The sequence below is a fragment of the Prunus dulcis genome, chromosome 3 (assembly GCF_902201215.1).
Source record: "Prunus dulcis chromosome 3, ALMONDv2, whole genome shotgun sequence".
Taxonomy (NCBI): domain Eukaryota; kingdom Viridiplantae; phylum Streptophyta; class Magnoliopsida; order Rosales; family Rosaceae; genus Prunus; species Prunus dulcis.
The window spans coordinates 11,889,901-11,899,456 of record NC_047652.1 but is presented as its reverse complement, the minus strand read 5'-3'; the positions used below and the strand labels follow the sequence as shown (position 1 = coordinate 11,899,456).

At 37.6% G+C, this 9,556-nt stretch overlaps 1 protein-coding gene across 4 annotated transcripts; it reads left to right on the top strand.

The window, feature by feature from the left end:
• The first annotated feature begins 1,687 nt into the window (after window positions 1-1,687).
• Window positions 1,688-2,780, top strand: LOC117622606 (protein E6-like). Of its 4 annotated transcripts, none has more exons than XM_034353345.1 (2): window positions 1,688-2,265; window positions 2,296-2,780. In XM_034353345.1, exons 1-2 carry the CDS (start codon window positions 1,710-1,712, stop codon window positions 2,625-2,627), a joined length of 888 nt encoding a protein of 295 aa, XP_034209236.1. In that variant the 5' UTR covers window positions 1,688-1,709; the 3' UTR covers window positions 2,628-2,780. The 4 variants fall into 4 exon arrangements, with proteins under 4 accessions (XP_034209236.1, XP_034209237.1, XP_034209238.1 ...); XM_034353346.1 differs by having other exon boundaries at window positions 1,688-2,270; window positions 2,331-2,780; XM_034353347.1 differs by having other exon boundaries at window positions 1,688-2,276; window positions 2,337-2,780.
• Window positions 2,781-9,556: the final 6,776 nt, after the last annotated feature.

Below are 9,556 nucleotides of genomic sequence, written 5' to 3'. Positions count from 1 at the left end.
GATAAATATTTGTAAAACATCAAAAGACACTTCTTGCTTTTTGCAGCGATGTGGATAATTGAAATTTAAAATTTTTTTTACCATAAAATATTTTAACTATAATGTATGTGAAAATAAATCAAACTCGAGTACAGATTCATTTTAAGAGAGGAATTAGGATTTTAAGTTCGGAAGGCCAAAATAGAAAGAACAAAATACATACATATTTGGGGACTCACTAACCTAAATATGAGATTTTTTTTTTTTTTCAATATTTATAGGCGATGTCATGTTATTATATATACACGTGCTTAAAATTTGGGAGACCAGGTCACTGCTGCTGGCCGATGAATGGCTTTCGCCCCTCCTTATTGCCTTGGTCAATTATTGAATTGTTAAAGCAGAAAAATTATCTTCTTATTCAGTGAAATTCATAGGGCCTAAACTCTATTTATAGAAAACAACATGGCTTGGGAAAGTTACGGATTATCAATTAAGGAAACCAAGTGAGAAAATTAGGGGAATTATCAATGAGGAAATTAAAGGAGGAGAAAATAAATTGATGTGGTTGTCCAACTTATCTGCCACATAAAATGGTATGAGAATGTAGTATACAAATATGGTAAGAGTAGGCATTATTCGACAATGTAATTATCAAGAATAATGTTACTCTTACCACATTTGTATACTACATTCTCATACCACCTTATGTGGCAAATGAAGTGTATAGTCACATCAGTTAAAAAATGTCAATAAATCATAAAAGAAAAGAAAATGTTAAATTAATTTTAATTGATGTGGTTGTCCACCTCATCTGTCACATAAGTGGAATGAGAAGGTGGTATATAAATCTGGTAAGAGTAGTATTACTCAATTTTCAACCATAATAATCTTGGTAGTTGAGGTAACTTTGCAAAATTAACTTACAAGACGCTGTGAATTATGTCTCAAAAGAGAAAAAAAAAAAAGAAAAAAAAAAGGCCAAAACGTAAACAGAAAAAAAAACAAAACAAAAACAAAAAGCAATTTCACCAAAAAAACAAAAAAAACAAAAAGCAATCATCAAGCGAACTACATGCTTAATAGAGAAGCCAGAACCCATGGGGCAATGGTAATTATATGGGGTCTCCTCTCAACTTCTTTTTCCTTTTCCTTTTGTTTTTCACTTTTTCTTTGCTTAACGAAGGGCTCGTTTGGGATTGATTTTAAATAGGCCAAAAAACACTTGTATGGAGAATCATTTTTATTCTTTATTATCACTTTAAGTGATTTTAAAGAGAAGATTAAAGAGAAGCACATGGATGTACTTCTCTTTAGAATTAAAGTAATTATATAGAGAAGCACGTAGGAGGTGCTTCTCTCTAAAATCACTTCCGAACGAGTCCTAACTCAACTATAGAGAAATCGAAATCTTCAGCCTTATACTTTTTTTATTCATTAAAGCTATAGAGAAATCCATTTCAGAAGTAGCTGGAAATTAAAGAAAATGCCACCCTTTTGACTAAGACAGTGTTTTTGACAATAAAGGTGTTAGCTAGACATTCTCATGGATTGCACATGCAGCGTGCACTATATGCCATTATTTTTCAAACCCCACAGCCCCCTTCCTTTCCTCAATCCACGCATAATTGCTCGCCCAATAAAGAGACCAAAAAGAAAAATAGAGAGCAAGCAGATACATATAAGTCCTAGAAAACCCAACATTTTGATTCACCAAAAAATCTCAAACAATGGCTCCCTTTGCAAAATCACTCTCATTTTTCTTCCTTCTAGTGCTCATTTTCTCCTCCTTCTTCGAAAATATTCAAGCTAGAGAGAGCGTGTTCTTCAGCAAAGTCACCCAGTACTACAACAACAAGAAGAATGTTAACGAGCCAACAATCAGTACCTCTATCGCAGAAGTGCCAACACCAGCACCGTCACCAGCAGCAGAGGCACCAGAACTAGCCGACGTGCCGGCACCAGCAGCAGAGGCACCAGAACTAGCAGATGTGCCGGCACCAGCACCAAGTTACTTGGAGAAAGAGCACCGCCACAATGGCGCCTTGTATGGCCTCGGCTCAGGCAAATCCCCTTCCACGGAGGAGACACCAACCACCATTGATGGTGAAGATGAAATTTTGGCCGAAGAACTAAGCGGTGAAAGCTTTGATCGCACAGGTAATTATGAAAGCACCAACTTGTACAACAACAATGGCTACAAGACCAACTATGTCAACAACAACAACTACGTTAATCGTAATGGCTACAAGACCAACTATGTCAACAACAACAACTACATTAATGGCAATGGCTACGCAAACAATTACAAGGGCAGCAATGGCTACACAAAAACGAACAATTACAAGGGCGGCTACACAAAAACGAACAATTACAAGGGCGGCAATGGCTACACAAAAACGAACAATTACAAGGGCGGCAATGGCTGGGAAAACCGTGAAATTAATGTACAGCAAGGGATGAGTGACACAAGGTTTTTGGAAAATGGTAGGTACTATCAAGATGTGAAGAATGAGATCAACCAAAATTTCAATGAAAATTACGAAGGAGGGAGAGGAAGCACTAGAAACTATGTTGAGAACTCCAATGAGTTCAACACCATGGAAGAGTATGATAAGTACCAGGAGAGCCGAGGATATGTGCCTTAATCTATGTGTTCCATGTCCAAACATACAGAGAGATTTCGATGTGTTTAGGGATAATATAAGTTAATTAATATAAGATATTTTTATCGTTGTTTTGCATTTCCATTTGTGTATCACATTTTATAGTGTGAAAATGAAACCCACTAAGTTTTATTTGATTTTGCTCCTGATAGGTTAATGTTTTGTCACATTTCAAAATGGAGGCGTAATTAAGAATGTCACACCCGAACGAAATTCGATACTATAACGTTGTGTTTTCAATAATTTGAAGAAGGGGTTTGTTTAAAACAAAGTGGTGCGAAATTTAAAACTCTCGCCAGTTGATAAAAATCAAAGGTTAATCAGAACTCAACTTTTAAATAAATTATATTCCCACAAAAATAAGACTACAAAAAATAAAATAAAAAATAATATATATATATATATATATATATATATATAATGGCGGATCTAGCCATGTTTTGGGTAGGCAGCTGCCTACCCGAAAATTATCAAGAAATAAAAATAGGTAGATATGAAGCAACAAGACCAAGGAAAAGAGAAAGGGAACAAGAAAAAAATATGACAGAAGGAATCAACAAGCTCAGAGAAAAGAGAGAGAGAAAAAAAAAGGGGAGAGAGAAAGAGAGGAGAGAGGGACAAAAGTGTAGGGAGTCATGTGATTAGATAGAGTTTTTATCAAAAACAGCTTAAATTTTGCCCTTGCTTTCATAAATGTCAATTTTCATAAAAACTTTCAGATATAACAAAAACCCTACTTAAAAATACACAAACGCCCTCAAGATTAAATGCCAGAAAAACCTAAAAGTTCTCAGTGAAATCGATTGCTTGCATCTTTGCAGGAAACTCCTTCCCAATTCTTCTTTGAACCTATTTGTAGCTCTTCTCAACTGGTTGTATGAAGCTCTCAAAGTAAATTCCTCATCTGCCAGTAGTCTAAAATTACCATTAATCTCAGTTAGACTGCAAAAGTCGAATTTTGAAAATGTTAAAACCAGAAATTACGAGGGCCACACTTGAGAATATGATGAGAGCTAAAGTTAAAACAAGAATTTGCTCCCACTTTCTTGTTTGTGGTAATGGCCATGGTAATTGGACTCCCGGGGATGGGTATTAGATTAGTGTTGCTTTGAGTGTTGTTTATGGTGATACTTGTTATGATGCCGACATTGAAGACAACTGTGGTGGACTCCTTGAGATCCCTTCTGACATGTCTGAGTGGTAAGTTCCGTCGAAAGCAGAAGCCCCACAATTGCAGCCTTCCAAACAAGACCTTCATATCCACAAAAATCAGCTCAAAACCTGCTTGACCAAACATAAGCAATTTCTATGTAAGAGAAATTTATTTTTATTTTCTATAAATAACAAAGTGAATCAAAGACACCTTAGCTTTAGATGTGTATGTATCCATACCCAATCAGTCCGAGGAGGAAAATTTTCAAAAGCAGAGAGAGATTGAATGAAGGAAGCCTTATTTTGTATCATACTCGAAAAGAAGAATTGAATTCATTAGAACATGTTATTTGTTGGAGGCTTATTTATGGATATGCCTCCTGTGCTTTTAAAATAGTCTCGGATTACCACATGTTCTTTGAAATGTCTCAATATACCACCTATACTTTCATTAAGTGTCTCACGTAAGCGATTCCGTCAGATTTTAGAGAAGTTTCGTTAGCTGATGTGGTCCCTACTTCTTTTCAATCTCTTAACAAGGGAGATGAAGGGTTAGTCAGGTTGAGAAAATGGGGAATTTGGGAGAAGAATGTTAGGTTGAGGGAATTTCATATGTGGGAATCTCTAAAAGAAGGTCTCAAATCTTTGAATAGGGAGGAAGGCTGCTTTTTCTCTGCATTAATACTGATTGAGTTAGTGTGTTGGGTTATCTGGGAAGGGGGTTGTGTTGGGTTATCTAGGAAGGGGGTCACACGATTTATTCGAGAATCTTTGAAAACTGTTTGGCGTTGGACTTTAAGGTAGAGGTTCAGATTTGGGAGAATTTGGAGGTTCATATTTGGGAGAAAATGGGGGATTTAGGAGAAAATGAGGAATTTGATTTGGGAATTTCATATTTGGGAGAAAAATGAGAAGTGGGGGCCACATCAGCTAACAGAATTTCTCTCAAATATGACGAAATCACTTACGTGAGACACTTAGTGAAGGTATATTGAGACATTTCAAAGAACATGTGGTAATCTGAGACTATTTTGAAAGCACATAGGGCATATCCATAAATAAGCCTTTGTTGGATGATATATGTCCTACCAGAATATTCGTCTAAGATTCTGTTTTCCTCTTCGTTGTCTCTTTCTTCCTGCAAAATAAATCGGAATAAGAGGACCACATTCGGGGCTGTTGGCCAAAGGCCTTCCGATACCTAAGTTAGTTCAATTGATTCATAGAGAAACAATAGCTAAAAAGGATACGGAGATGTATGTATGGTGTAAACCAGGCGGCTGGAGCCATGTGTGGTGGCCGAAGCCTTGTGTAAGAGAAAGAGAGAGGAGGCGGCTAGGAGGAAATTTCTTGTGAGCTTAGAATGGCTTACCTCATGCCTTGCATAGCCTTGTATTTATAGAGCCTCGTAGGGTTTGGGTTTGGACAAAAAATAATCCTTGTTGGGAAAGGAATTATTTTTCTGATGTTAGGAGATTTAAATCAATTAGGGATTTAATGAGAATCAAATCCCTAATTCAAGGCAAGAATCCCCAAAATAAAATAATCCCCAAATGGAAGGAAATATTTGACCTAGGGTTCTGCTAAAATTTGATTCCCACAATATACTTGACAAGTCTGGTAAGAGATGATCGCTTGCGAAAGATTAATTTTAATTTTAATTTTACTTTTAAGTTTATGTGAGCTTTAATTTTGAGGGTATTTGTGTCTTTTTAAGTGGAGTTTTTGCTATGTATGAAAGCTTTTTATAAAAACTGACATTTATGAAAGTAATGGTCAAGTTTTAACTATTTTGTATAAAAACTCGATTAGATATGAATGGTATTGGACTCTATAATTATTTTGGACACCCAATTTTTTGTACACCGAAGCCCAATTTCTTGTACACTCATGCCTAGCTTTATAGCAATAGATGCTAGTTGTTTTTACATGTATTAATTGTTTTTTTTTTTCAAAATGCATTTGATTCTTTCTTTTTTTCTTTCTTATTTGATGGATGATTATAACATGATGGATGCAATATCAATTTTGCTATTTATATTATTTTAATCATCGTATCAACGTACCCATACACATATCCATGCAACGTGCTAGTTCCGCCTACTTGACTTTCAAATCTTGGATCCGCCATATATATATATTCAATAGTTGTTACTATTTTTTTGGTGACTGTTGGCATCTTTAGTCACCTTTTTTTGACTAAAGACTATAGTCACTCTGCAGTTGCGAATTTGAGTTTTGTTACATATGAAGCCGGGACAATAGGCTATTGTCACCATTCGTGACAAACCAAGATTGACTATCAACAGCATCTAAAAGTACAATGGGGCCCATCATATATCCAATCAACTTCAGTTTATACCTATTTTTTATTATGTATTTGACGAGGCTTAAATTTTTGTTACGTTTGTGTATTAGATTTATTAAAAATAATTACAATTTCTATTTGGTATATTTCTTACTTTTTATTTTTTGCAATAACTATATCAGCTTTGATTACAATTTCATTACAATTTACACGCATAAAGATCAAACCCCCCAAAATATTAAAGTCACTTGTAACTAAATATATATCTACAAGCATTTGGGATCTCGATCTACTTTCAAAATAACTAATCCCACTTGGACTTGGTCTCTCATTCCCCTTTTAAAATAGCTAATTTTCTCTGTTACTTCATCTGGTAATTGGTTCTGTTTCTTTTTCTCAGGTTCATGGCTTCCATCAGAACATGGCCTTTGTTTTTCCAGACAATGAAGGCGGTGCTGGTTCTAGAAAAAATGGAGCCATTTTGATGCTGTTGCCACAGAAAGTACACAAATAATACAAAGCATAAACAAATAATACACAAATAATGTTGTATTTAGTTCCGAAAACTTGATTTATACTAAGATGCATATTCTAAGCGATGGTTCTCTCTCTCACGACACACTCTCTCTCTCCTTTTTTTTTTCTCCCACCGCGACATCGTCATTTTTGATGATAGTTGCGGCGCCGTCCGGCCACGCCAGGCCACGAGACCAGTCGAAAAAGAACCGGGAGGAGCCGGTGACCTTCAGGCCGTCACACCGTCGCGACGAGCTCAGAAAGTTTCGGGATTTTTGAGCTTTCAGTCATCGTTTCCAGCGAATCCAGAGGCCAATTTCGTCGATCCAGGTATGAATCTTCATCCCCTCCACGTGCTCTAGCTGTCTATGCTAGTATCTTGGATCAATTTTGAGGTTTTTCAGATAGTTCAATATACCCATTTTTAGCCAACAATTTTGCCTCGATTCGGCTAGTTCTGGTCAGTTTTCAGCTAGTTCAATATACCCCTTAGTTGTGCTTGATGTGTTGGTATAGGTATTGTGAGGTGTTTCAAGAAATTTCTGTCGCTGAAAATTTCTCAAGACACCCTCACTCTGCCAACTGCGCATGGCGACTCGTGGGACATTGTGTGGCAGTCCACTAAGTTCTAAATTGTTTCCCTTCTCGTCCTGAGCATGACGGTATACTCGGATTTGAATTTGGTTATCGTTTGATAGTTGAACGGATATTGCACCTATTATGCGATATCCGGGTTCGATAGGGTCGGACTTTTCGATTAGTCCCAATTTCAATTATGTTGTTCCGCATATCTCTAGGATCATGTAGGAACTTTACGGATCGAGAATCAAGGTTTCGGGTACTCCAAATCAATGATTCTAAGTTTAGGCAAAACAATCGTCGTCCGATCGTGCGATTGGCTTAGATCCGACCGCTTGATCGAGATCAAACTTTCGGGACTTCTTTAGTAAACTTTGTTGGACCTATAGGAACTTTAGGATCAGAAATTAGAGGTCGTGAGCCTCACAGGCCTAGTTGACCTAGATGGTGGGCCTCATTGGCCCGATCAAGACCCTTTTGGTTACGAGGTGTTTGTGGTAGGTTTGTTGGAGTTTAAATTGGTATTTTTGCTATGAAAATTTTATTAACTGTTTATGAATTATTGTTCTATTGATTTTACTTTCCAAGCATGATATATCTCTGTTTATTTTATATATGTTCTAAATGGATTAATAATTAGATTGTGTTGCCTTTGGAAATATGGTTGCCTTCGGAGATATTGATGTCTTCAGAATGTATTCGGACACATGGTTGTCTTTTGAATGTCTTCAAACATATGGTTGCCTTCGGATTGTCTTTGGACACCTTAGTTACCTTCGGATTTGTCGACTTGCGTTTGATAGTGTGCTCACGAATTTCGGGGACGCCCGAACCGTGTGGTGCGAGGATTTGCATTCTCAGGTGGAGTATATCTCCCTGAGTTATGTGAGGAATGCAGTCTCAAGCCGACCATATGTCCCCTGAGTTTTGCTAGGAATGCATCTCGGCCTGACCTCATGTCCCCTGAGTTCTGCAAGGATGTATCACACATGTGGCAACATGTGTGGTGCTGGGGAAATTGACGGATTATTTGCATTCTCGGGTTAAGTATAGCTACCTAAGTCCTGCAAAGGAAATTGACGGTATATTATTAGAATTAATGGATTACGTTTGAGGTATATCTATGTGGAGAATAGTGCAGTACCACCCTGTGGTACACTTGACAGGATATTTGATAGGACCCGACCCAAATTCTACTTCGGAATCCGTGTCGAACCCCTTACGTGTCCAGCACCTGGCAGGTGGCGGGCACGAATGACCAAAGTACCCTTCTTGCCCTAATCCAAAAACTGCTTTAGCGTTTGACTTCTACCGAGAAACCGGCAGAGTCTCTCTTAAAAAAAGCTCAAAACCCAGAAACCTACCTGCACGGCAAACTCAAATAATTTCCCAAGCGTTTAGCAAATTCAACTTTACAAAACTGAACATAACATAACAAACCAAACAAAAACTTGCAGCTGCACCTAGGTTAGCCTAAGTTGCTTACGTATCCTTATTGAGGGTTCAAACCACACATAGTTCTTTCTATCTTGAGACACAATTAAGATAGTACAGAAATATTCAAAATGAAACCAACGAAGAAATTCTGGAATCATTCTTTATCTTGGTCTCCACAAGTTATATAATTGAATATCATGCCATTAAATTATGTACTTAACTGTTCCATTAGTTTATCACTGTACATCCAAATACTTGCATAACCAAACCTTTTACCTGAAAACCATACCTACAATCATCCGCATAGTACATATATCATGTAATCACCCACCAAGGGGAATATGGGAACACTATCAAATCCAAAGGCAACAAGGGATGGGGAAACTAGCTAACCACCTGTGTAGACAAGTCCGGCAGATGGCTTGGGATCTTGGCCAACCTTGTGCAGATAATATGAGCAGGGTGGTTAATAATATCTTGTTAATTGTACCACATGTTGGTACTGCATTATTCTCCACATAGATGTACTCTAAACATAATCCATCAATTCCAATAATATAACGTCAATTCCAAGTACCACACATGTGGCCACATGTGTCATACATCCTCGCAAAACTCGGGGGACACGCGGTCAACCCGAGATGCATTCCTCATAGAACTCAGGGGACCCATGGTTGGCCTGAGCCGCATTCCTCACAGCAGGGAAATACACTCAACCTGAGAACGCAAATCCTTGCACTACACGGTTCGAGCGCCACAGATACTCGTGGGGCAATGTCATACGTGCGTAGACAAATCCGTCAATTCCCCTCGCAGGACTCAGGGAGATATACTCAACTTGAGAATGCAAATAATCTGTCAATTCCCCTCACAGGATTCAGGGAGATATACTCAACCTGAGAACACAAAATAATCCGAA

What these genes read in the sequence shown, in the direction of transcription:
- LOC117622606 (XM_034353344.1), top strand. Translation starts at nt 1,710, where the DNA reads ATGGCTCCCTTTGCAAAATCACTCTCATTTTTCTTCCTTCTAGTGCTC.